Source organism: Passer domesticus, chromosome 16 (assembly GCF_036417665.1).
Source record: "Passer domesticus isolate bPasDom1 chromosome 16, bPasDom1.hap1, whole genome shotgun sequence".
Taxonomy (NCBI): domain Eukaryota; kingdom Metazoa; phylum Chordata; class Aves; order Passeriformes; family Passeridae; genus Passer; species Passer domesticus.
The window spans coordinates 4,866,439-4,893,731 of NC_087489.1; the positions used below are offsets into that span (position 1 = coordinate 4,866,439).

Sequence of the window (27,293 nt, forward strand, 5' to 3'; positions counted from 1 at the left end):
CCTTCCTTGGAGCCCCTGTGCTGTTTCCATAAGGGCTTTTCTATTCTTTCTCAGGCACGTGGGACTGGCCGTGCCTGGCAGCTGCCGCCTCCACTGCCTCAAACAACAGTGGCGTGGTTGTCACACGAGCACTCAGGGCTTTCTGGCCATAACTCCCTGCTCTGAATGCTCCCATTGACTTGGGATTTTGGATTCTTTTGCCAGTTGCCTGCTCTCTTCAAAGCTGGATGAATGTTTGTTTAAAAATGCAAACTGGCTCCTGGAAGAACAAAAGGTCCCACCACCATCACCTCTCCAAAGAGATGTTATCCTGCACTCAGAGAGGCACTGACAGCCTCCTTCTTTCCCACCCAGGTTCTAAACCCTGGAGAATCCCACCTTACCCACTGAGAGGTTGTAAAGGTGCATTTGGGAGTTCTGATGGGAGCTTTGTATCCTCTGGAATGAACTGAATCCCTGAGCACAGAGAAGCCCCTCAGTGGGCACATTAGCATTCCTTCCAGTGAATGTGACTTCCTTCCACTTCTGTGATAACTTGGCTGTGTGACAGGCATGACTTTAACCCCACTTCCATGTACAAATAGTGAACAAAATAGAAATACCTGAAAGGTCCTTGTCACTCAGCTGCTGAAATGTTTGTTGTGTGTTGGAATTCAGCCCCATTAACAGCCCGTGCTGTGTGCTGAGCTGTGTGGGTCTGCAGCAATGCACAGACCACAAACAGCCTTCTTGCACAAGAATAAATCTTATTTTAATGTCTTTATCACATGCACATTCATGTCTAAAGGTGAACAAGAGGTGGATCAAAGAGCAAATTCCACCTTCACCTAAGGAAGGAGGTTGAGGCCCTTCTGGCCTGCTGGGCTATACTCTAAATGCAGGAAGGAAGCTGCTTTTTCCAGGAAGTGAAAAGTGCCCTGCAAAGTGCCCCATAATTCTGGGAATCCAATTTGTGCCTCCCCAGGTAACTGTGGTAGGTAGCGTGAGCTCCTGAGAAGACTCTTGCTCATCACATGCCAGTGTGTGGGATTCTCCCTAAGAAAAGGCAATGTCAGCTTGTCAGCTCATCCTTTGGTATGTGGTTATACTGGTTACATTGAATTTCTTCTATGTTTGCTCTTGAATATGGAAGACCCAGTGGAATAGAAACTGTGAGTGTGTTTGCTGTTAATCCCTGCTGGTTCTGCCCCCACACCAGAAGGCCCTTTGGAAAACACCAGTGACCCTTTGGTCTGCCTAGTGTAGGTGCTCTGCCTCTTTGACCTGCTGGGGCTCAGTTTGGTGTTTTAAGTCTGCTGGAGATGCTCCTTGCCAAGCAGTGCAGGATAAAGCAGGTCCCCATGTCCAGGTGCTCTTTATTATTTTACAGCTGAGCAGGTGTGAACCCTTATGTTCCCAAAGTTTAAAAAACCCCAATCTGTCTGCATTTCTTCCTCCCCAGTGCTGCATAGACAACTATGAGGACATAGTCAAGCTCCTCCTCAACCACGGGGCCAACGTCAACGCCAAGGACAACGAGCTGTGGACTCCACTGCACGCAGCAGCCACGTGTGGGCACATCAACCTGGTGAAGATCCTCATCCAGCAGTAGGTGGCTTTTTGTGTCTGTCCTTTCTACAGGTCTCATTCTACCCACAGCTTCTGTGGATGGAAACTGAGACTGCTTAGGACCTTGGGAGATTGCAGCAGTGGTGATGATTCCCTGCTTTCAGGCTGCTTGTGGGGGTCCTCCCTGTTTGGGGGAGAAGGGAGTGAAAGAGGAAGACAAGCTCAGGAGACAATAAAATACTGGGTGACTAGGCTCAGTTTTGTGAAACTTCTGGAGACTGGGCCAAAATTTGCCTCTTTTTGCCTGCATTCTGGTGTGCCTGTGGAACTGTGATCACTGTGGGGGTAGAAGCTGGAGCAGCCAGCAGGATCCACCCTCAAGCTCCTAAACAGCACTTCAGATCTTCCAGCCCCAGTGATGCAGACCCTGGTGTAGGAGGGCAGCAGTGTGCTTGTGTAACACCTGGGTGAACTCTGTGACCTGTCTCCCTGGGTCTTAATTAGTGATCAGTAAACTTCCTGCAATATTTGATCCCCAGTGGTGACCGGGTGCTTGACCAAGTCCCTAAAGCTCAAGTCTTCCTAGACTTGCCAGCAAGGAGGAGGAAACCAGATGTGTTTGGAGCTGTTTCATGAGCACCTGTGGTGCACCCTGCCTGGAGCAGATAGTTGTGCCTGTGTATGGAGCCCTCTCCTCCCTTTCCCAGAGTGCTGGTGCTTCGGGAGTGTTGACCTGCTGCCTCGCACAGCTGTGCCTGCTGCTTCTTCCTCTGGGAGGGAGACTTCTCCCTGTGGTGCTGTCATCTGGGAGATAAGCATTGAAAATCTGGCTTTTCTTTGACTGTATAATGAAGGAGAGAAGAGGATCCAGTCAAGCATCCCTTGGAGGATGTTCCCATTTGGGTTAGGAAATTTTTGGATGAGGGTTATAAAAACAGAGCAGATGTGGAACAGAGGCCATTACTGACTCAGGAAGGAGGTGTAGTGTGCTGCCTTTCATCCATTCTGGAATTAATCTTCTCCACAGCTTTGCTTCAAGTCTTTCTTATCTCATATGTACCTTGGTGGCATTTGGGCAGCTATCAAATCCCAGTTAGTTTTTCCTAAGCATTTATCCCAGTGTTTGGCACTGTCTGCTCCAGGATGCCTGAGTCCTTGCTGGTGTAACTCAGTTTTCCCCTTGCAGTGGAGCAGACCTGTTGGCAGTCAATGCAGATGGCAACATGCCATACGACCTCTGTGAAGATGAGCCAACCCTGGATGTCATTGAGACTTGCATGGCCTATCAAGGTAAGGAGACTGAGTTTATGTAAAACACAGAAATGGGTCAATGTGGTACTAAAAATTACCCTCTTTCTCAGCTCTTGATTTGCCTCTGGAGAAAAGCAGAGAGCTGCTCCTGGCATAATTTCTTGGATCCTGACTCTGTCTGGTTATTCTGATTCCTAAAGATCACGAGGGTGAAGGATGTGGGGTCATATCAACCAGGATCCTAAATCTTATTTTACTCAACCTTTCCAACTGTCCTTTTTCTAACTGGAATTTTAACAGGGATTACCCAGGAAAGGATCAATGAGATGCGAGCTGCTCCAGAGCAGGTCATGATCTGTGACATTCATGACATACTTGCCACTGGCCAAGACCTGAACAGGACAGATGCCCAAGGTGCTACGCTGGTGAGTGAAACTGCAGCGCCTTCAGTTTTGCTTTCCTTCAGCCCAGAGGTTGTGAAACCTGCCCTGGAGCAGGAGTTACATAAAATCAGAGAGTGTAAGTCACTGAGAGGGGAAGTCCTACAGGACATAACACATCTGCTGACCTTCAGGGAACTGGGCCTGGAAGATTCCCAGTAACCTCTTGCTTCTCCTGGGCTGGTTGGACTCCTGTGGAGGAGATGTGAGAGCCCTCTGGTTTTCCCAGGAGCAGAATCCAGCACTGAGAACCCTGGAGACTTCCTGCCCCCTTTCTGCTTTGTCTGGCTCACACAGAGTCAGTGGCCACTGTTTGTTCACACTGGTGGCACCTGGCCCTGGGCAGAGGTGGGCACCCAGGACAAGTGTACAGCACAAAGCAAGCTGGCATCTGATTTGTCTGCACAGGGACTGGGAAGGCTGAATTATCCTAGTTCTTTTTACCCCACAAATGTGTCTCCTAAATCGTGTCTTACAGCAGTCCCAGCTTAGGGAAAGTTCAGTAATGAGGTCATATGTGCTGGGAATTTCATACAACCGTGGTCATAATGCTTGGGACCAGACATAACTGATATACAGGAATTTGGTTCATGTGTTTGAGGGCCAGGCCACGGCAGTGCATTCCAGTTTCTTCATCTAAATGTCACCTTCAGCATATACCAGAGGTGTAAGGGGAGGGCAGGCTCCCCTGAAGGTAAGCTTGGATGAATAAAGTTTATATTGCAGCTTATTTTTAACACATTTTTCCCTTTAACAAGGATTATATACATACATTTAAGCAGACCTCTGGGCTCCCCCTTTTGTATCCCCCCCCCAACTGATTCCTTATTAATTCATGTGGCCTTTAGAAAGTGGCATAAAATTTATGTAGAAATTAATTCAGTTCCCAGAAAGCATCAGGATTTATTTCCAGATGAAGTTTTAACTCCATGTGGTGGCATCCTCATGAAAATGTTTTGAAAAGAAGCTTTGATTTTCCCCTTTAGCACAACTGAAGCAGGAGGAGCTCTGAGTGGAGTTAATCCCTTCAGAGCAGTGCATGGGTCAATGTTTTGCTCAGAGATGCAACAGCAGACTGCAAATAAGAAAATCTTCAGAGACATGAAGTTGGGGGACCAAAAGAGACCATTATTGATTGTGTCCAAAGTGCTGGCTGTAGTTGGAATCCAATATCTGAAAAATTATCCTCCCTTAAGTTAAAGTAGCCAAGGTTTAAAATGTTTTCGACTTTCAAATGGTGAAAATAATTACAGTGTGATTGGAAGTGCAATTGCACGGAGAGAGTCCAGACTAAAGCAGGCTGTAAATTTGATTTTTAAAAATCACATCCACAGCACTTCAGTGGGGAAGAGATGTTCTTCTGGCATGAGGAATGCAGAACTTAGAGTGGATAATGTTCTGCATTGCAGGCTCGGGTTTTGATGGTGCTTTCCCTAAAGATTGGGAAGCACTTAAAAGCCCCTGATATAAAATGTGAATACATTATTTTTCTCATCCATATATGTAAGTTATTCTAAGAACTGTTAAGCAATTTCCTCTCCAAACACAATTACATGCAGGCAATACTGAGCTTTAATAACAGGAACGACCTGGTGCCATCTGCCCAATGTGAAATGTGCTGCCTGTCCACCTCTAGGCTCAAACATTATTCAAGAAAATCCTCTGAAAATGAGTGTATAAAATCATTTGTGGTCCTTGCAAGCGGCTCATGCTCTGTTCCTTATCTCCTAGCTGCATATAGCTGCAGCCAATGGTTATCTGCATGCAGCTGAAGTGCTTCTTGACCAGGGGGCAAGCCTGGATGTTAAGGACTGGGATGGCTGGGAACCTCTGCATGCTGCTGCCTTCTGGGGACAGGTAAGGAGTTTGCTGTGTCACGTGTGAAGGTGGCATTTCTTCTTGGACAAATTTGCTGTGGAGTACTCTACAAATGGAATAAATCTGAGCTGGGTCTGGGCTCTCTGGACAGCATCAGAGGAGATCCCAAGGGCTCCAAAAAGACCTGGTTGGTGAGAAATTTCAGGCAGAGCATGCCAGTGCAGGTGGATGGTGGGAACAGTGTTTAACATCACATGCATACCAGAGTTATTTGAGGCGAATTGAACCTGCCTCTCATCTTATTCCAACATTTCAGCTCTAGAGAGGAAAGGCTAAATTGCCTAAAATGCCTCTATCATCTTGGCTTTTTTTCCATTCTTTAGATGCAGATGGCTGAATTGCTTGTGTCCCATGGGGCTAGTTTGAGTGCCAGGACATCTTTGGATGAGATGCCAATAGGTGAGTTTATGAAGCTTAAAGAAAGAAATGTTTAAGAAATGGCTGGAGTCCTCACGTGGTGCTTTCAGAAGCATTAATATAATTTTTTAGGTGTCCTTTTAGAATCAAAGTTAAAGCTCTTTAACTGGAACTGAAGTTTTGAAGCACCACTTTACTACAGAAAATGCTTCTTCCTGCTCATAAAAAGAAGGAAGAAGGCATATCCCAAGCACCAAGTTCTCCTGCTGTGTGTTTCCTGTGTTATCCCTTGTGCTTGGAAGCCTCCCTGCTGTTGTGTGCAGCCCTAAGACCTGGGTGTCTAACTAGGAAGGCACAATTAGTAACGCGGTGTTAATGAGAATATCTGACAAAGGGCTTGCTCTGTGTGTGCCATAGATCTGTGTGAAGAGGAGGAATTCAAAGTACTGCTTCTGGAGCTGAAGCACAAACACGATGTGATCATGAAGTCTCAGATGAGGCATAAATCCTCCCTGAGCCGCAGGACCTCCAGCACGGGCAGCCGGGGGTGAGTTCTGCTCTTCCCTGCAGGTCACCTGGGGACTGGCCTGGCCACCCAGGTGTGGTTGCAGAGCTCCCTGAGGTTGGTGAGAGCGACCCATCTGTCCTTTCTGAATGAACTCATGAAAGGCAGTAGCTCACTTTGGTTGATGAAAGCAGAACTCCTTTGAAGAGTGGTTTTTTCACTAGGAAGAGGTGCTAATTCTTGGGGGGGAAATGGTTTTGTGCTGGTGTGGTTTGAGACTTGCCCACAGCACAGGCCCAAATGGTGAGAATTCACCCTGTTAAAGCGCTGAAACTGGTGTTGGAAAATCAGTGCTTCAACTAAGGATTAACTCGAGCTTTTCAGTAGTATGTCACATGGCCAAGATGCAGTGCTGAGACACAGTTTGCAGAGGCCTTTGGGAGATATTTCTAGACACCAAAGCAGTCCTGCACACCACTGCTGCTCCCTAAGCAGCCCATGGGCCGTTTCCTTCTACATTTACTATGCTGGTTGCAGAATAGGTCCATAAGGTGACCTGCATGAGCTCTAAAACAAATTTGCAGTGTCGGTTTAGAGCTCCTTAAAATTCCTCCCACCTTCAGTGTCCACGGCAGTGCCTTCGCTTTGCGTGGGTGCCAGGAAGCTGAATCCATGTTCCATTCCAGAGGGAGAGGCTGGGAAGAGTGAGGAGGAGGTGAGAAGAGCTACAGGTTAAGAGGAAATGTCACATCCTGCTCACAGCTTTGATGCCCCCTGTCCCACAGGAAGGTGGTGAGGAGGGCCAGCCTCTCGGACAGGACAAACCTTTACAGGAAGGAGTGTGAGAAGGAGGCCATGGTGTGGCAGCAGCTGGGGGCAGCAGAAGAAGGAAGAAACTCGGGTCTCATTGGAGAAACTGGGGAGACTCGGTCTGACCAGGAGAATACAGACCCTGTAAGGAACCTCTTCTCTTTCATGGGAGTCACTGAGGAGTGCTGGTGGTACAGGTTCAGTGGCAGTGGGTGGAAGGTGGCTGAAAAATTTATAGACTTCATCCACCAGGTGTGAGTAAAAGACCAAATTCTTGTTTGGGATATACTGGGATGTCTCACTCAAGTGGAAAGCCTGTTTTGGATGTACAGGTGCGTACATATTTTTGAGATAAAAATTAACCAGGGTGCTCCAAAAAATAGTGCCTGCCTTTGATTTTAAAGCTCACAAGCTGGTAAGCACAAAAGAATTGTAAACTTGCTTTGCAGTGACTTGTTTTTAATTAAGTTATTGTCATTTTATGTAGATAAGCATATTATTTTTGTGTGTGTGAGGCCTTCAGAGTTAAGGTTCCTGTTTGGGAAACAGTTCCTGGGTGGGGCTCACAGCATTAGTGGGGGAATTCAATATTTATGCTGCAGCACCTGTCTGGTAGAAAGGCTGAGTGTGAGCAGACTTAGGAGGTTGTCACAGGGATGAACCCTGCTATGGGGAATGGGGGAAAATGCTCTTTCATGTCTCGTTGTTACAGAATTCAGTGCTGGACAACTCCTCCCTCCTCCCGGAGCTAGCGAACAAAAGCACCCAGTGCGACAGCGAGATCCCGCTGCAGAATGGACTGATGGCATCTGCCAGCCCCTACCAGTACAGCTTCTCCAACGGGGACATTTGGAGCATGCACGCTGACCCCGAGAGCACCCCGGGGCACGTGCTGCCCTACGGCAACCCCGGGCTGCCCGAGGCCCCGCAGCTCTGGGGCACCTACAAGGAGCACAACCACCAAACGCTGTCGGAACTGAAGCGGCAGCGAGCTGCAGCCAAGCTCCTGCAGCACCCCTTCCTCAGCACCCACTTCAGTGCCGGCATGGCAGGAGTTGCTGAGAACGTGGGCGAGGCCAAGTCGCACTTAATCGAATCCAGGACTTCTCCCTACAGCTCCAATGGGACCTCAGTGTACTACACAGTGTCCAGTGGTGATCCACCCCTCTTGAAATTCAAAGCTCCCATGGAGGAGATGGAAGAGAAGGTGCACGGGTGCTGCAGGATTTCCTAGTCTGGTCTGTGTCTCGCCCCAGAGGACACGAGACGTGGGTGGGCTGGTTGGATCTATCACAGTGGCCAGGTTGTTTGCATTTCAAAGGGAGAATTTGGTTATGGACATCCTGACTGTGGCAGCCTTGTTCATCTCAAATTGTACTTTACCCTGCCAATTACTTCCGTTGCAGCTGGATGAGTAATGCAGGTGGAGCAAGGCTCTTAGGAGGGATGGACATCAGTATGATGTCAAAAGAGTCTCCTGAGTCTTGCTCCCTGGGGAAGAAGGTATGGCATGCTCCCTCCCCATCCTTGGGAAGTCATGAAATGCCTTGGAACAAAGAAAGGATCTGAATTTAAATCTTTGTGTCTGAGCCTCTTGCTGTAAGTCACCAAGCAGCTGGGAGGTGACAGTTCAGACCTGTGTTTTCACTCTTGGGGGATGCACATATCCTGGAGGAGAGGTCAGCCCCCACATGAGGTTTTCAAGAGTGGACAGAGCTGTTTTCCACTCAGCTGGATCCAGCACTTCCTGGGCTGAAGCAACAAGCAAGCACAGATGCTGCACTTAGGAAGTTTGCAAGGTGTTACCTCCTTGCAGTGACAGCTCACCATCACAAACTGTGCACTGGCTGGGTCCTGTTCTGCTCGTGCCAGCTCGTCACTGCAAACTGCCATCAGGTTTGAAGCAGAACTCTCCCTGGAACAGGCTTCACTCAATAGGCTTTAAAACTGATGTTGCAATAAAGGGGCCCTGGCAATAGAATTTTACTGCAATAAAATACTGACAAAGGTCTATATTGGGATAAGTAATTTAAAAAACTTATTTGTACTATTTAGACTCTTAATTTGTTAAAACTGAAAAGACTTTTGTTGATCTCACTTTCCTATTGATTCTGTTTGTTTACTCTGTATGCTCAACACAGATATTAGGGGCAATATGCTTTGTGTTCTGATTTTTTCTGGATTTCCAGAACCACAGGGCTCAGGAGGGATGGGAAGGAAAGGCTTGCCAACACTAACCCAGGAAGGCCATGAAAGCATTTCTAATCCCGTAGATGTGAACGACACTTGCATTAACCTGCAGTCTTTGGCTGAGAAATAACTGTAACCATTGCTGTGGTAGCTGAACACTGCAGCAGGACAGGAGATGTTCTGTTCTGTTTTCCAGCTCCCTTGCTGAAGCTGTCAGCTGTGGGTAGCAGCTGGCAGAGGAAGGTTTAAATGCCTCTGTGTCTGGGGGAGTTGCCTGACACTTAACAAAGCCTCTGTGCTGTGGAGCAGCTGCAGTGCCAACACTGTGTTGGTGCAGTTCATGTGAGATCTGACAGCCCACCTGGGGTCACCTGGGGCTTTGGCATTGGCTTTGCAGCAGGTTCAGGCTTTGTGTACCTGGGGGAGCTGTGGGACAGCTCTGAGGAACTGGCCACGCTTCAGCTGTAGCTAAGGAATAACTGTAAATCTCTAACTCCTCTGCACAGAGGGGCTGTCACACACGTAACTGTTTGCCTGCATGAATATATATGTGTCTTCTTGGGCAGCTTAAATTCCAAACTCTGAAGACATAAACCTGTTTGGGTCTCTGTAAGGCTCAGTGGATTAAATCCAGCTCACGTAGTTGTCCTTCAGCCAAGCAACAGCAAATGCACCTTCCACCCATGTTCCTTTTATCTGGCACCTGTTAGACATCAATATTCCCTTTCACATGTACTCTCCCTTTGTGGGGATCCTCACAGCCTTAACTTCTTTCTAGGCTATAAAAAGTTGGCTGAGGCTGCCAGTGACTGTTAAGTGCTACCCTCTGCCCCCATAAACCCACCCATTGCTGGGGCTGGATACATTCCCCTGCAGGGCTCTGGGCTCCTCAAGGCAGCAGAGGTGGCTGTGTGTCACCACCACTGCCACGCTGTCCAGGAGACACCTTTGGACCTGTGAGGTACCAGGCTGACAATTCAATGGTTTGAATTGTAAGAAGATAGAATTCTCTTTCCTCTCCAGTTTTAGGTGCAGCCTAGAAATTGGTAGCAGTTGATCTGACTCGCTTAAAACACCAGTTCTGCTAAAGGCAGAGCTTGAAGCATTCAGAGAAGTTAGGCTCCCTCCATTGTTGAAACATATGCTAATTATAGAACTAGAAAATGCTTCTTGTGCTTGACCTTAAGGGATTTTTAAAGTCATTCTCTAGTAGCAAGAGGATGATTTGGTAACTGGAAAGACTTTACTGCATCTGTGTGTGGTTAACAGTGGATCTTCTGATTACATTGAGTAAATTATTCTGGAATAACACCAAGTGTGGCCTGGCTGTTGTTCAGAACTGGGGAGATGATTCTTTCAGGTGCCTCTCTTCTCCCATGGTGGTGAGGTTTGTCTCTCCACATCCATCCTGATGAGATTTCTGAACTCACTCTAACAAATTTTGGTGCCGCTATCTACTAGGTTGTATATGGTGCAAAATTTGGGCCCAGATGTTGCCTTCCCTCCCAGCAAAGGAGGAGTAGGGCCCTTTTCCTTCTCAGAGCAACTTTGTGCTAGCAAGTGTATTGAACCCTGCCTAATTCCAAGGAAATGAAAAGGAGATCACCGAATGCAGTAGCTTGAGGCTTCTTTTCACTGAGAGCTATTAATACATTAAAACTGCAGGAAACCAGTCCATTTTAGACAAACAGCTTTTTGGCTTCCACTGGTATTTCACATAAGTAAAACTCTGGGAACTCATCATCCTAGCTGTGAAGTCTAGTGGTGTCTGATCAAATGTAATCCATTCTTAACCAGACAGGAGAGTTATTAATGGCAAGAGACAGTAATGGATAAATTTTGAAGGATATGTTTCACAGCCCTGCCAAGTGTTTACCTAGCATGGCTGTGGGCTGAAGTTGCACCAGGGTGTGAGCTGGAAAGCTGTTGAAGAATGGCTTGAAATGGATTCATGCTTCTGTGTGGTGACATTTGGGATGTAATGGTCACTGCCTGTGCAGCACTGGCAGAGCTGTTGGTTGTAGGTCTGGGATGAGGGATTCCGTAAGGTGGATAATTAATTTGCTTCTGGTGGACTATTTTGTGGAGAATAACAGGCTTTTGGGGGAATAAAAACCACACAGATTCTCTACATGGGCATTGTAGCAGCCTACCTCTAGGAATAACACTTTTCACTGTAAAATTTAGCAGTATTACAACAATAGTGGGTATTTGATATATGTGTGTTTTAAAGGCCATCCTACAGGAAAGCTCTGAGGTACAGAGCAGAGGGCACTTGGCTGTTTCATGGGCTCTTAATGTGGCTGAAAATCTGTAGAACCTAGAAATCATGTTGTGACTAGCATATCTTAGTTTATTAGAGCAGCATTTGAGGTTTTTATGATATATTTAATGTTTTTGAGATCAATAAATATCTAATTACAGATTCAAGGCCAGATTAGAGTCCCAGTTCAGTTCCAGTGAGCCAAAGGTTGTAGTTGTTCATAGAGACTGTGCAAAGATCTGAGAATGTGAATGTACTGACAGGTCTGTTGCAGGCAGAGCTGCATGAGCATAACCCTACCTTCTCCTCACATTTTCCTGTGTGCTGAATTTGTACTGTTTCTAGTGGTTGATGAGAGCAGTTTTACATTCCACGTTGAAAGAAATTTGTTAGATGGAGAAAAAGATGTTTTTCAAAACAATGTCTCTACTTTGGTGGGCTCAGACAAGGAAGCCCCAGCACGGAAATGTTAGATGAGGGCTTAAGTCCCATTGCTGGGATCTGTTTGAAATCAGACCTGGATCTGTGTTTCACATACCACATGATGCAGTTTCAGCCCACCTAATTTCACTGCTTTGGTGCTCCTGAATCTTAAGACCCTCCCAATTTTGGAAAGAACTGACTCTAGCTGAGGTGATTCTGTGCCATCTTGGAGGTGTGGTTGAAGAACCACCTGGATGAAGAACTCCTGGTAGGGAAGGAGAAGAGCATGGCAGGGCAATAGCAATAATGACTCCGTGCAATACTCAGTGGAGGCAGTGAATTCTTGAGTTTATTGAGCAGGATCTTACTTCATGGGGTTGAAGCCCCTTAAAAGCTCCCAAGTGACATTATAACTTCTGTCTAGTGTCTTTTTCCTTCAGTCTTGGAGCTCTGATTACCCCCATCATCCCTGCTGAAACTAAATCTGTTACCATGGAAAAGGGAATATCCTGAGGTAGCAATAGCACTGGTCTCCAGTGAGCCATGGATGAACTGTTTGTCTGCTGGAAGGTTTCTCCCTACACCTGGGTTATTTCTGTGCCTTATACTTGCTAAAGGTAACTCGTCTCTGGAAGGTTTGTGGTGGCTATACAGTTCTTGCTGATCTTTAACTTGGAGAATTTTGCAAGGGGATAACAGTCCAGAGCATGCCAGATTGTGACATTATTATTTACTCTTTCAATTTCTCTCATGATTGCCACTTCTCTCTTCCTAAATACACAGAAAGGAAATGTACAGGGGCTTCTTTGTATTTTAACAAATCATGTTGACTGCTTTGGTGTGTCAGTTCTCTACAAGCAGAATCCAGAACATGCTTGCAGCAGCAAGGTGTCACCTCTTACACCAGAACACATTTACATTTCTTGTTTTGTTTTGCCCATGTCTGTGGGACAAAACAATTCTCCCTGTTTTTTCTTCACCTTTACTCTATTTTCATGTTGGCCAAACTGCTTCTCAGTTCCCTCACACAATTCAAGTACCACTGGGCTCTCCGGGCAACATCTGCCATGACACAATTATGGCCTAGAACACTTTGCTGTATTTCAACCAGGAAAGCTGTAGCAGAGGAGACTCTGCTCGAGACACCTGTTCCCAAAGCTACAGCAATGCAACGATCCCCACCCACAGCTGGAGGGGAGACACGGGTTTTTAAACAGTGCAGATGCAGCCTTAGCATTGCCACCACCATTCTTCAGCCTTTAGATTGCAGTGTGAGGTTACAGGAGTGTGGATAAGCCTGGTCCAGGCGGGACTGCTGCGTGTACAGGACAGTAGGAGATGATGGCAAGCCTTCTGCAATAACTCGTAATTCCATTGATCAGTAGTAAACGATGTACAGATAAAACTTGATGAAATGTATTTTATGTGAAGAAAAAAAAAATAATGTAAGAACTGTATATTGTATTAGCAGCTTTGTGTATAAAATGGCATTTTGGCAATCAGAGTCTAATATATTTAAAACTTTTTTTAAAAAAGGATATTTGATATTGTATGGAATTGACTTTATTGCTACTGTAAGTATGAAGATGGTTTCTTAACATGTTGAAGCAATGCATAAAATCTTAAACTTTATGTAAAACTCATGCCAAAAGAGTGTTTGACAGTATTAGCACCTGACTCAGTGTCTTTAATAGAGAGACTGAATTTTTTAATTTAAAAATTATATTAAATTTCTTTTAATAATACAAAAATGCTACTGAGGATTTTTTTTTGTTTGGTTTTTAATTGGTTTGAGTTTTGTACTCTGTTAAATATAGCTGCCTCTGAGCTGTCTATAGCCAGGGGATGTCTAGAAGAGGAAATCTAGGCAGTGGGTTGGTGTAACTTTTGTTTCAAATGCAGAGCTCAGGAAGTGTTTGGACAATGCTGTCAGGGCCATGGTGCCATTCTTGGTGCTGCCCTGTGCATGGCCAGAAATCGGACTTTGATGCGGCTTGGGGATCCCTTCCAGCGCAGAATATTCCGTGGTTCTGTGAAGTGGAGGCAGTTGGAGCTGGAGACAAGCTGGACAGCCAAAGCTGTGCCTGCCTTCTGTGGGGCGTTCAAGGCTTTACCTCCAGCATTTATTAGCACGCATCTGTACGAGCGCCCTTCTCAGAGGCGTTTGATTCTGTTCAGGGCAAAAGCTCCGCGATCCCTGCCCGTCCTCTGAAGGGCAGCGGGGCTCGGGCAGGGCTGTCCCCAGCCGGGATCTCCATTGAAAGGCAGCAGGGCTCGGGCAGAGCTGTTCCCGGCCGGGGAGCTCCATTGAAGGCCTGCAGAACTCGAGCAGGGCTATCCCGGCACCATTGAAGGACAGCAGGGCTCGAGCAGGGCTGTCCTGGCTCCCCTGAAGGGCAGCAGGGCTCGGGCAGGGCTGTCTCCAGCTGGGAGCTCCACTGAAGGACAGCAGAGCTGGGAAAGGGCTGTCCCGGCTCCACTGAGGGACAGTAGGGCCCGGGCAGAGCTATCCCGGTTCCATTAAAGGGCAGCAGGGCTCGGGCAGCGTTGTCTCCAGCTGGGAGCTCCACTAAAGGCCTGCAGAGCTGGGGAAGGGCTGTCCCGGCTCCACTGAGGGCCGGCGGGGCTCGGGTAGGGCTGTCCCCGGCCGGGAACTCACTTGAAGAGCAGCAGGGCTCGGGCAGGGCTGTCCCGGCTCCACTGAGGGCCGGCAGGGCTCGGGCAGGGCTGTCCCCGGCCGGGAGCCCTGTCCCGGTCCCGCCCGGGGGAGGCGGTGCCGCCCTGCCGCAGCCAACGGCGGCGCGGGGCGGGGAAGGCTCCGGCGGCGGCCGCGCTGTTTGGATTCAAACTCGCCACAAAGCGCCCGGCGGGCTCGGGGCCGCGCTCCGGCCATGGCCAACGCGTCGCAGTGCCTGGAGGAGGGCTCGGGGCGCTGGCCGCCGCCGGCCGGGCCGTACAGCGAGGCGCAGCGGCTGGCGCTGGAGGAGCTGGTGGCGGGCGGCCCCGAGGCGCTGCGCGCTTTCCTGCGGCGGGAGCAGCTGCCGCCCTTCCTGTCGGAGCCCGAGGTGCAGGACATCGCCCGGGCCGCGCTGCCGCCCGCCGCGGGCCCGGAGCCGGCGGCCGAGGGCTCGGCCGGAGCCTCGCTGGACGCCTCGTCGCTCACCTACTTCCCCGAGCGCTCGGACCTGGAGCCGCCCGCGCTGGAGCTGGGCTGGCCGGGCTTCGCCAGCGGCGCCTTCCGCGGGCTCACGCGGGTGGAGGCGCATTTCCAGCCCGGCTGCGGGGACAGCATCTACGGCTGCAAGGAGGCGGTGCGGCGCCAGATCCGCTCCGCCCGACAGGTCAGTGAGCGAGTGAGTGAGCGAGTGAGTGCCCGGGGAGGGCTCCGCTCTGCCCTGCCCGGAGCCCCTCTCCCCTGGGTCTGCGAGCGCACCAAGGATCGGCACCGTCGCTCGTCGCCATGGGACACGGAGCGCATCCAAGTGGCTTTAAAACCCTTGTCGAGCAGACAGTGTCATTAAGGAGGACAAGCTCGAAAATACAGAGAAAGTGACACTCTGTTTGCTGCATCTGCGAGCTCTCCCTTTCCCGGGTGCTCTGGGTGATGCCCCAAGATCTCCTCGTTCCGCAGCGCTGCTGCCCTGGCCAGCACAGCCGCTGGATCCAGCTGACCCTGCTTTCACTGGGAGCAAAAGGTCTCCTATTCAAGATTCCCCACTGATATTTTCTGCGAGAAAGCTGCCCTTGCAGAAACATGCTACTGTCCTTTAAAGGGTGTGACACAGAATAAACCTCTTCTATAAGAGAAGGTTACCTATAGATATAACACTGTGATTGTATTTTCCTTCCTTAGCTCACTAAGTGACGTACAGAACTGCTTTTGACAGGACTTTCTCCCTGCAGGAGTGAACGCTTTTGTTCCGATGCGCAGTACTTGAAAACCACGTGGCGTAGGAACTTGTAACTGTTCCCTGTAACTCATTGCATTCCCGGAGTTTATAGCCTGCAACTGCAATCCCCAGCCGGGAACCACCCTTCTCCTTAGCAGCCATTCCATTGGCTCAGCTAAAATTTAAATGTGTAGCTTCCTTTTTGGGTGGCCAGATGAAGCAACCCCTGTCTCTTTGTGTAACGTGCACGGCACACCCTGAATGAGAACCGAGCTTAGTCTCTACTCCCTTGCGAGGGCAGAGGCTTAGGGAGTGTGTGAGGATGACATGAACGACGGGCTCCTTGCCAGAAACGGTCACAGAGGAAGCTCTGTTCTCAAACAATCCCTACAGGTATATGAGACCACTCTGGTAACTCGAATAAACACTATAAAGGTATTTATTCCCCCCAAAAGCTGTATTGTTTGTGATATTGTTCTTGCAGCATCCTGACAAACACCTTCCCTCACTCTGAGCCCAGAGCAAGCTGCTCCTGCCCCGTTTGTGGCTGTGCCTGATCCAGGGAGCATTTTTGTGGACATAAATGGACATTTTTGACACCCTAAGATTACTGAATGTCAGATTCTGTGTGATACTTCTCAATCATTTCTGAGTTCCTCAAGTTAATGTGATGACTGGGAAAATTTCAGATGCTGCATAATATCTTCCCTAATTAATGCACTCAAATGCAGTTAGTTAAGTGACTGCTGTGATCTTGTCCTTGCCATCCTGAATGGATGAGTAGAGAAAAGGGTTTTCTCTCTTTCCTCTAAAGATTTTAGGCAAAGCTGTACTTCTTTTCAAGCTGCTAATTCTGGGACTAGAACTCAAATATGCTGTGAATTGAGCTGTCATATGAAGGCATCAGTGTTCCCAAGGATTTAGTGTGAATTGTTTTGTTTTCAGGGTTGGTTTTCTTACTTGTCTGGTCTTGTCAAAAGCATCTTATTGGTTTTTAATCTTCTTCAACACTTAGTTGAGTGATTGGGTGGCAAGAGGCTCAGGACACAACAAGAAGCACCAACATAAAGTAACTTTATCTACAAGTACCCATGTGCTTGTGCATGTTATATGTCAGAACTCAGCCAAACAGAACCAGACCCTTAGGGAGCAGGACAGAGGTGGGAATGCAGAGCTCAGCCTGTTCCTGTGGGAAAGGTTTCCTGTGAGTACAGGCTGTGCCACACACAGCAGCTGTGTTGCATGCTTTTACACCTTGGGTGTGCTGCAGCAGCCTCCATCTGATAAGGGCAGGTGCCAGGTACCCACAGTTGTTGTATTCTCATTGTTCTTTATGCTGGTTTAATAGAAAAGTGGAAAATTCAGTCATAAAGTTGAATCTTTTATGCCTTTGTGTCCCTACACAGAAGTGGTTTGGAAGGGTGAGAACTCAAGCACCAAATCAGTGTGTGAGGTGGCTCTGAATTAGTTGGAGAGATGGTTCATATATGAGATATTCCATTTTAGGGTTTGCCTTTTTGAAAGAACTGTTGGGTGAGTGGAGGGATAGAAACTCAGTAAGAATATAGAAACCAGGAAGAACCTGGAGGTCAGCTGGGGTTTGTGGGCTCTGACAGCAAGGAGGCCATTCAAGCTAATTCTCCTGTAGCTCCCTGAAACACAGGAAGAACAGGTGTGGAGATGGCTTGTCTGGAGTCCAGATTCTGCTGTGATAGCTTCCCCACTCTGGCCACACTACAGGGAATTGTGTAGGAAAGGAGGATGTGAAAGTGTACAAAAGCAGCAGACGCGAAAAACCTCTTCAGGCCTATGTTTTGCATGCTGAGGCACAATGAATTTACAGAAGTGTTGTGGAAATACAGAAATCTTTTAGAGCTTGCTAGAGCCTGTGCAGCAGGACAAGGAGATGTGCATGAGGCCCTGATGATAACAGCAGGAGAAAATGGCTGGGGGAGGCAGTGGTCTTGTGTAAAATAAGTCCCTTGAGTAAGTGGCGTGGCTTTCCTTGCAGGTGATTGCCCTTGTGATGGATTCCTTCACAGACATTGAGATCTTCAGTGACCTTCAGGATGCCTATAACAACCGCCAAGTCCCTGTCTACATCCTTCTTGACCAGGACTTTGTACCCCATTTCTTGGAAATGTGCAACAATTTGGGAGTTTGTCCTGAGCAGGAAAGTGTAAGTTCTGAACTGGAGTCAGTGTGGTTTGTTTTTATTTTTGTGGTACAGTTTATGCATATCAAAGAAACCTTTCTATAAAGCATCAGACTGCCTTAAAGGCTAAAGCAACCTGTCTGTTGTCCATATGTAGGAGCTACAACCATGATGTGCACCAGCCTCATGTGCTGTGTGCACTGGGATCCCTGTCCTGAGGATGCAGCAATTTTCAGGGATTTAATTTCGCAATGTTTAAATAGCTTTATTCTTTGGCTCAAGGAACTGCTTGCTAAGGAAAACAGAAACGTGGGAAGCTAAAGGGTGGTATAGCTCTGGTATCATCTGCTGTCTTTCCTAATACTTTTAAAAGGGTTTGGGTAATGTGAGCCAGGTGATTTGTTTAGCTGCTGTAAATATAAACGGACATGGCTGTGTTATGGTTTGGCTTGGATAGGCTTATGTTCACGGCAATAAAAGTTTCTCTGGAGAGGTAAAAGCACTCCTGCCTTCCTGGCAGTAACTAACTGGAACTGACTGTTCTCACCTAATCTAACAGGAATTTAACACTGTGTGACTAAAAACACTCATACACAGACTGTATAAAAAAGTTCCTTTAATTCCTATCTTCCATACTGTGCTTAAGTTTTTGGAAGTTACCTTAAATTTGATGCCACTTTTTTCCTTTCTTTTCTGAACCAGATGATGAGAGTGCGAACTCTCACAGGGAGCACGTACTACATGAGGTCAGGTGCCAAAATTGTCGGGAAAGCCAAGGAGAAGTTCATGTTAATTGATGGCATTAGAGTGGCAACAGGCTCCTACAGGCAAGTATTGGGGTCTGCTGGTGCCCAGTGAAGCTGTAGAAACGGAGATTTGCTGCAACAGGATGTATTAACTTTGCTGTTTGCCCGGTGTTAATGAGTGCCAATGGCACATGGACTAGCTGGGTCAAAGTGGGGCTGACACAAATCTGAAAACACCTTCGGAAAACTGGTTTACTCAACTTGTTGCTAGCAGAGAGCTTGGCCATGGCTAAATAGAGTTCTTCGTGCAGAAATGAATAGTCTGTTGACTTCTTACCATATCTTCATTTTTAAGCTGAGTCTTGATGTCTGTAGCTGTATTGTTGAAATGCACTGGAGATTAATTGTGAATCTTGGTTTTGTTTCAACAGTTTCACATGGTCTGATGGGAAGCTGAACAGCAGCAACTTGCTGGTGTTGTCAGGTCAAGTGGTTGAACACTTTGACCTCCAGTTCAGGATTCTGTATGCCCAGTCCCTGCCCATCAGCCCAAAGCGACCGTCCAGCTGCAGGAACAGTGGCATGTTTGATCACCTGCTGACCAGAACAGAATCCTCCAAAGATTATACTGTGGAAGGCAACTTGAGAGCAGAATTTGCCAGACTGTCTAGCACTCCAAAGAAATTGCTGGAAAAAGCAGATCAAACTGAATATACTCCTGCAGGAAAGCTTTGTAACCTGCAGCATTCTTGCCTGTGTGAAGAGGAGTTGTTCAGCAATCAAGTGGCCTCAGTGGAACAGAGAAATGCATCAACTCAAACTGGCCCATGGGAAGAGATGGCAGCTGTGACCAAATGCAACGCAGCCACTCAGGCCAGCACTGCCACAGCAGACACTGGCACTCAGGCTTCTGTCACGGCCAGAGTGACAGGCACTCAGACATCCATTTTGCTGAAGACTGCAGTGACACAGACAAAGGAAGAGGAGGGCACAGAAACACCCCTCCTTCCCAGAAAGTTCTCAAAAGAAGAGTATTTTCTGTCTGCAAAGGCCGTATCCAGTTCTAGTCTGCAATCATTGTCTTCATCATCGTCCCAGTGCTCTCTTGCAAGCTCTACAGGCTCAATATCCTCTCTCCGCTCCTTTGAATATTCCAGTAGTCACAGGGCACAATATTTCCAAAAACTGCACAAAGAGAGGCAGTTCCACTACTCCACCATCAGGTCGAAGCTGAGCCACATGGTGGATATCCTGTCCCGGCGGGGCCGTGTCCCTGCCAGCTACGTGAGCCAGTACCCTGGCGGGTGCAGCCTGAAGCAGAGGCGCGACATCAGCGCCAGCCTGCGCAGCCTGCGCGACGCCTCGCTCTTCTCCCTCAATAAATGATCCCCGACCACACAACAGACAAACCCCAGGCTCAAGTTGCTGTCACTTTGCACCTAAAGATTCTTTCACTTCTGTCCAGCACTTTTAATTCTTTAATACTTTTTTAATACACTACTCTCCAGCACTTTGTTTTATACTATGCAATGTAAGTGACGAAAAAGAGACATCAGATTGTAACAATTTAGAAGTTCCTCTTGCATTAGTGGTGAAGATCATTTTAATTATGGGTATTTAACATCAAAACTGAACTTGTTACTGCTTTCTGGGGTTGCTAATGCCCTAGTTTTAATTTATGTAAACTTGGAAAAATCTGAGTCACACTGAACTTGCTCAGAGTAGCTTTGGAGATCTGTCTTATATCAAGAATTCTCAATCTTTTTTTTTCAATATTGGCTTTTATTTCTACTTTATCTTTGACAGGAGAGGAATCAGCTTTTACAAAGAGCCATAAAGCTGATTTTATTCTAACTTCTGTGGTATATATGTTACTCTTCCACTAAAGTTGCAAGGAGTCTGTTGAAACAGTTGCAGGTTATCTTCAACTATATTATTTTTCCATTGTTTAAGCCTTCTGAAAGAGAATGAGCTAACTAGCCCTCTAGTTTGGTCATGCTCTTGTGCCTTTGTTTAGAGCTATAGAAATATATATGTGTGTGCATGTGTGTGGTTCCTTCTTTGCAGTGAACTCCAAGGCAAGACAATCACTGAGGGCATGTGACAAAGCCCCTGTTCAAAAGTAAACTGACAAATGCACTACAGAACGTTATGGGTTATGTTGGGTAATGTTAATTTACAAGTTACTGTAGGAATTAAACAAACATTTTTCTCTTTTTAACTGTGCTGTCTGAAATACTCTTTCCTGCTCTATAATTTTTCCACTACTAACTCAGTTTGAGGAGCTAAAGTGCCACTCTGGTTTTTGAAGATACTTCCAATATTGAGTGGATGTGAGGTTTGGTTGCTTGCAAAGCCTTTATCTGCTTGCAGATTTCTGTGCATGTCTGTTCTTGCTGGGTCTCTTACCTGAGCAGTGTGTGCAGTCTCCCTGAGATCTGGCCTGTACCCTTTTTCTTCAAACCTGCATCTCAGTACTTCAGTGACCAACCACACTGAATTCTGCCAAATCAAATCGGAGTCTGGGTTATGTATTTTTTTATTTAGGGACATGTGTGTCCAGTAGGTGGCACATTTCACCTGTTGGCTTGAATATTGAATGAATGAATGAATAAATGAATGAATGAATAAAAATATCCATAACTCAAAAAGGCTGCAAGTGTTGAGAGTAACTAACTTTGGCATTTCTGTCTGAAATCTCTATGGACAAAGAAGTTTTGCTGCTTATATTACTTGGATTTCTAAGCAGCCACTCCTTCACTGAAGCTGGAGGTAGGGAAAAAAGTTTTGTCTGCACTTGTTCAAAATGATAAGGTACTTTATTGCTTGATTTGTGGATCTGGAACACTGCCACTAAACCAAGTTGCAGGGAAGGAGCCAAGATTACACCTTCAAAGCTAATATCGAGTTGTATTTTTGACAGCTGAAGTCCTACAGCTCTTGAATGTATGTAAAATCACTTGTTTGCTTTATGTGCTTTTTAACTTTATTATACCGTGCTGCTGTCAAGGTACTCTAACAGGAACAAGAAACAGTTTACAAATAAACTCCTTTTTGCCACGGGGCTTTCATCTGATCATCGCTGAGCTTTGTTTTCTGTTTATTTGGCATTTTAAATCGGGGTGACTAAGTCACTTCGTCGGAACTTGGTCCGTTCCGGCTGGGGCCATATGCCCTGTCCAACCTTAGGAGCAGCCTTTTGATCCGGGCTGGGCAGCAGGACCAGGGCTTGGCCGATCCTTTCCCCTCCGAGGCTGGCTCTTCCCTGGGCGTGGGGAAGGCTGCGGGCTGTGCCACCCGTGACAGCCGTGGGCGAGCGGCCGGGAGGAGCCCGCGGAGCGCTATAAAGAGCCGTGGCAGCGCCGGGGCGCTCCGGCCATGGCCAACGCGTCGCAGTGCCTGGAGGAGGGCTCGGGGCGCTGGCCGCCGCCGGCCGGGCCGTACAGCGAGGCGCAGCGGCTGGCGCTGGAGGAGCTGGTGGCGGGCGGCCCCGAGGCGCTGCGCGCTTTCCTGCGGCGGGAGCAGCTGCCGCCCTTCCTGTCGGAGCCCGAGGTGCAGGACATCGCCCGGGCCGCGCTGCCGCCCGCCGCGGGCCCGGAGCCGGCGGCCGAGGGCTCGGCCGGAGCCTCGCTGGACGCCTCGTCGCTCACCTACTTCCCCGAGCGCTCGGACCTGGAGCCGCCCGCGCTGGAGCTGGGCTGGCCGGGCTTCGCCAGCGGCGCCTTCCGCGGGCTCACGCGGGTGGAGGCGCATTTCCAGCCCGGCTGCGGGGACAGCATCTACGGCTGCAAGGAGGCGGTGCGGCGCCAGATCCGCTCCGCCCGACAGGTCAGTGAGCGAGTGAGTGAGCGAGTGAGTGCCCGGGGAGCGCCCCGGCTCTGCCCTGCCCGGGGCCACCTCGTCCTTCCCCTCTAACTCTTACATACTCTTACTTATATACTCTTCCGTTTTTATTTACTCTGCTGTTTCGTATTGCTTTATGTCTTTTCCACCATCTTCTGTAGTTATTTTTCAATCAGGTTCATAATTTGTCAGCTTTTCCCCCTCCCAGTGCTGAAAACCGGGTCCGGGCTCTCTGGGTGCCGCTGAGGTTCCCTCGGAGTTGGCACCCGTGGGTGCCCATTCCCGGCTCTCTGAAATAGCCGTTGCTTCCCCATCCTGCTGAGGATCCACGGCAAATCCTGGGGTTCAGTCCATGGGGAAGATCTGCGGGCGTAGGAGCTGGCTCTTCAAGGGATGTTTTATTCAGATCTTGAGTTGAAATACGAGAATCTGAATAATAAGGTCAAGACAAACCTGACTTTTATAAACAGAGAGCTGAGATATAAAGAGCAGTCAGACACTGGTGGTTTTGGGTTTGCTTACTGTTTCTTTTTATATTTGAAAAGTTGGAAGATGGAAAAACTGTAGCATTAACTTTTTCTTCTGGCAATGCTTTTGAGGAAAGAGATATCTGTTCTCAAGAAAAAAACCCCCAAAAAACTCTTGCTTGGGAAGAGATCAAATTTGCCTAACACAGGGCAAAACCAGTGGTCTAGTTTTATCTCAGGGTGAGGAAGAATACTCTGTATCACAGATGACTGTACCATGCTTCATAACCACCTGAAAAAAAGGCAGGGGGGAGCATTTAATTTGAAACTCAAATTTCTCATGTGCTCTCTCCTTTGCAATGCTGTAGAAACAGCCTAATGGTTTCTTCTGAAACTCCTTTCAGATGATTGCCCTGGTCATGGATTCCTTCACAGACACTGATATCTTCACAGACCTCTTGGAAGCCTGTAGCCAACGGCAAGTTAAAGTGTATATCCTTCTAGATCAGTCTTCATTTTCCCACTTTCTAAAAATGTGCAAGGATCTGGGAGTTGACCTTGAACAGGAAAAGGTGAGCTTTGTCATATTTGTAGGAGTAGGGAACTGATCCTCTTGTGACTGTAATCTTTAAGCTGTCAGAAGAAGAAATTATTACACCTGCTGCCACAACTTAAAATGGGTGTTATGTAGCTCCAGCTCTATCCTCTATCTTGGAAGATTTAACTATTCCTACATAGGACAGTAATTAATAGAAAATCTGAAACCTTTGTAATTGGATGTTACAGCTGCTTTCTGAGAACAAATACTAATTGAATGTTCAAGGAAATGCAGGAGGAATGTCCAGTTCCTAAAGCATGACTGGAGTTGCTTGGGCTTGTCGAGACTTTGAAGGCTGAGGGAGAAGCAGGTTCTCAGGAGTCTGTGGAATTTGCATCCTGGTGATTAGGTGACAGGAATTTTCACAGTCCCATTCTGCACAGTCAGTTTATGGGTTTGCCCCTTCATGTCACCTCTTTGCCTACACAAACAAGACAAAACCCTCACTTGCTTCCTAGTGGGTGACTCTTGTGCCAGTGCACAGTTCATCAGGGATGGTTGTTGCTGTGTTGCTCCTTTGAATGCAATCTCTGAGCCTTGCAGCCCACCTGACTCTTGCTGTGTGTTTAACAGTTGATGAGGGTTCGGATTATCACGGGGAGCACGTACTGCACCAGGTCGGGCGTCAAAATCATTGGAAAAGTCCGTGAAAAGTTCATGTTAATTGATGGCATTAGAGTGACCACAGGCTCCTACAGGCAAGTGCCAATTTCTTTCTCTTGCTTTACATGATTTCTCTCCATGGAAAGGAAAATTAGCAATGCTGAAGAATAGCTTTCCTTATCAGATTTTATGACCAACATTTATTCTTAAAAGAGCCCACTGCTCCTCAGTTGGGTTGTAAGAACAACATAACTAAATATGATGTAGGAGAATTTCCAGTGAATACTTTCTTTACTGATTATTTTGAATTAACTCATCATTTTCTCACTCTTCCTTTGCTAGTTTTACGTGGACAGATGGGAAGCTGAACAGCAGTAACATTTTGATCCTGTCAGGCCCTGCAGTTGCACACTTTGACCTGGAATTTCGGATTCTTCATTCACGGTCAAAGCCTATCAACCTCAAAGAGTTTTCTGGCTGCAAGAAGAACAGGGTGTGGGACCAGCTCTTCAGGATAACATTGGCTTCCAGAGACATGACCAGGGAACACTTCCTGAGAATGGAATTTTTGTATCTGAGAGCATTTGTAGGAGATCTGAAGAGGAAGAGGAGCTGGCTGCACGCCTCCAGGGAGGCCGTGTACAGCCCAAATAACACGATGCACACCTCTCCCCCGCTGACTAAGAGGAATGGCTCCCTGGTTATGAGGCCACACTGGATCATAGAGAGATGAACGGCATGTTCATGCAGGGCAAGCAGCAGAACCTCAGGAACCACGTCCGTCCATCCCTGTCCAGCACTGTCTTGCAGTGTGTTTGTGAGAGCAGCTGGCAAAGAAAGCTCAGACTGAGAGAAAGTGAAACTGGAATTGTGGCTGTTTGAAGAATACTATAAATCTGTTATTGACTTCTGCTATTCTGTTAAATTTTCATTTCTCAACCTGTTCATGCATGTTTTAAGCTGATGGGTTGTCAGTGTCATAGCTCAGTAGCTCAACCCTTTTTTTTTGGTTAAGAAATCTAGGTATTGAAATTCATATTGCTTGAAAGTCTGTTCCAAGATGAAAGCAGGCTCTGAAGTCAGTCTTGGTCTTGTACAAACTCTCCACCAACTGGTTCATGACACAAACCAGGAGTAACCCTAATCTAGAAGCTAGTAGGTCAGTACCACACTGCTACTCCTCCACTGTTACATTTTCTTCATATGAAACTACGCTGGCAGGCAGAATGAGCTAATGTGTCAGCAGGCAAGGCTTTAGCAGGGACTGAATTTCAAATGCCTTTATATTAGATTGTTTGGATTGCTGGACATCATGCAGTAAATGTGTGCAAGTGATAGTATTCTAAAGGACCCACTATGTTTGTAGGAGAGCCAAATGAGACCAATTCCTTGGCATTACCAGACAGACTTTTTGTTATCTTTGTGGCTGCTTCTGCTCTCTGGTGGGAAAAGCTGGGCAGATCTGAAATCTGTCAAGCTGCTTCCTGTTCACAAAAGTCCTAATTCCACCAGAAATGCAATGACACAGAAGTCAGTGACAGAACCATTTTTTAAGGTCTTTTGGAAGCTCAATTTTTTATTATTATTTTTTAATCCATTCATTTCTGGAGGGGAAAAAAATCACCCTCAAATGAATAAGCTATCCTCCCAAACAGCTGCACATTGAGGTCCTGAAGTTCCAGCAGCCTGCCAATGCAGATACTTATTAGCCAAAACAAAGATTTCTCATTTCTCAATAGTTCTTGTGGCTCTTGTACTGCAAAATACTCAGATATGTGCGTGTGTGAGTGTCTTGTGGGTTCTGGGCTTCAGAGGGGAAGGTTAAAACTTGGCAGAGGAATTTCAGCTAAACAGCAGCAAGGTGACATTAAACTGGACAGATGGATCTTACAAAAATGTACATTGCAAAAAGGTACTGATTAGTGTGCAACTAATCTGGGCTCTCTTTCTTCTGCACTGACAGTCATGGAAATGTAATCATTCTGACTCTCCTAATCTGTAAATATTCAGTAGTTGATAGCTTCATACTATTAACTTCCATCCAGATGTAAAGAAGTTTGAAACACATAATTTTATTCTTAGCTATATTTTCCATAAAGGCAAACCCCATACAATGTTGGACTCTATGCAAAATGCTGTTTGTGCAGTCTTATTTTCATAATAATTTTCTGTATATATTTTCTCAAGCATAACTTCTCCACTTTGTTATTCATCTCATTATTTTAATTGGCAGCTCTTTCCATGTGGGATTTTTTCTCAATAATTACTAATATATTGATGATACAAAATACTGCGAGTTGCGTTTATTTTTGATAGGGTGGACTTAGTATCAAAAGTACATTGAAACATATACTTAGAACCTTAAAGAACATCATAATTATAACTTAATAACCTCTTTTACATGTGGTTACTCAGCATAACAAGTGACCAGGGAGGGTGGGTGTTGTGAGGTGCAGTTTGTGTTAATCACCATAACTGCACTGCTAGCGTGGGAAGTTATAAGAATATAAGATGTGATTAGATTTTTACTTTCCCATAAGGATGAATATATGACAGTATTATTAAACTTACTAGAAACAGTTTGGGCTTTCTATTTTTTGTATTTCCTTTAGCTTCTACTTAATTAACTCAAAGCCTACATTAAGTAATAGTAATTTCAATGGGCTTTCATGGATGTGTTTGTGGTTTAAACAGGCTGTAGGCAGCTGTGCTGGGGCACAGCACTATCTATTCACTATTAGTGGGATAATTTTCTTTCTTGTCCTTCTGCTGCCTGGTGTAAAGTGCAGCAGCTGTGGTGGGGGTAGTGTGGCGGCATCCTTCACTGGAGAAGGAATCAGCTCTAATTAATTAATGAGCAGAGATTTTGGACAGTGATCTTTCGACCCCGTTAAATCCCATATGATCCCAAAGGTGACCATAGAGGGAGTTGGGCTGGAAAAGACCTAAACGCAGATCTCATCTCAGGGGTTGCCCTGCCATGGGCAGCGACACCTTTCACCATCCCAGGCTGCTCCAAGCCCCAGTGTCCAGCCTGGCCTTGGACACTGCCAGGGACCCAGGGGCAGCCCCGGGCTCTGTGTGCCAGGCCCTGCCCTGGTGCCGCTTTGCGCCTCACTCCCTCACACTCCGCTGCTCCTCGCACAGCCGCGGCCAGCACACCCTTCCGCGCAGCAGTTTGCCGGACACTGGCTGTTAGTGGGTGATAACAGTAACTGCGGCGTCTCTGGGCTGCAGATCTTTGCCTTGTGAGGGAAGAAGGGCAGAGGGAAGGAGGGCAAGGGAAGGAGGGCAGGTCGGCACCGGCGGACACATTCGGGCACCGC

General features: G+C 47.2%; 3 protein-coding genes across 6 annotated transcripts in view; all 3 read left to right on the top strand.

Annotated features, from left to right (window-relative positions):
* The window catches only part of PPP1R16B (protein phosphatase 1 regulatory subunit 16B), a 58,616-nt gene extending 45,200 nt beyond the window's left edge, over positions 1-13,416 (top strand). For all 3 annotated transcript variants that reach the window (XM_064391296.1, XM_064391298.1, XM_064391297.1), the window contains exons 4-11: positions 1,442-1,587; positions 2,735-2,838; positions 3,100-3,224; positions 4,971-5,096; positions 5,441-5,516; positions 5,892-6,021; positions 6,765-6,933; positions 7,502-13,416. In XM_064391296.1, the coding sequence (XP_064247366.1) occupies positions 1,442-1,587; positions 2,735-2,838; positions 3,100-3,224; positions 4,971-5,096; positions 5,441-5,516; positions 5,892-6,021; positions 6,765-6,933; positions 7,502-8,023 (1,398 nt within the window). In that variant the 3' untranslated portion in view covers positions 8,024-13,416. The remainder of the gene's footprint in view (positions 1-1,441; positions 1,588-2,734; positions 2,839-3,099; positions 3,225-4,970; positions 5,097-5,440; positions 5,517-5,891; positions 6,022-6,764; positions 6,934-7,501) is intronic.
* Positions 13,417-14,525: 1,109 nt separating this feature from the next.
* LOC135281807 (protein FAM83D-B-like) lies at positions 14,526-21,532 on the top strand. The gene is made up of 4 exons (XM_064390994.1): positions 14,526-15,006; positions 17,567-17,734; positions 18,413-18,537; positions 18,888-21,532. The coding sequence occupies exons 1-4, from the start codon at positions 14,557-14,559 to the stop codon at positions 19,840-19,842; spliced, it is 1,698 nt and encodes a 565-aa protein (XP_064247064.1). The 5' UTR covers positions 14,526-14,556; the 3' UTR covers positions 19,843-21,532.
* A 29-nt stretch (positions 21,533-21,561) lies between these two features.
* On the top strand, positions 21,562-26,454 carry LOC135281808 (protein FAM83D-B-like). 2 transcript variants are annotated; one of them, XM_064390995.1, is made up of 4 exons: positions 21,562-22,284; positions 23,171-23,338; positions 23,938-24,062; positions 24,310-26,454. In XM_064390995.1, exons 1-4 carry the CDS (start codon positions 21,835-21,837, stop codon positions 24,698-24,700), a joined length of 1,134 nt encoding a protein of 377 aa, XP_064247065.1. In that variant the 5' UTR covers positions 21,562-21,834; the 3' UTR covers positions 24,701-26,454. The 2 variants fall into 2 exon arrangements, with proteins under 2 accessions (XP_064247065.1, XP_064247066.1); XM_064390996.1 differs by lacking the exon at positions 23,938-24,062 and having other exon boundaries at positions 24,310-24,495.
* The last annotated feature ends 839 nt before the right edge of the window (positions 26,455-27,293 follow it).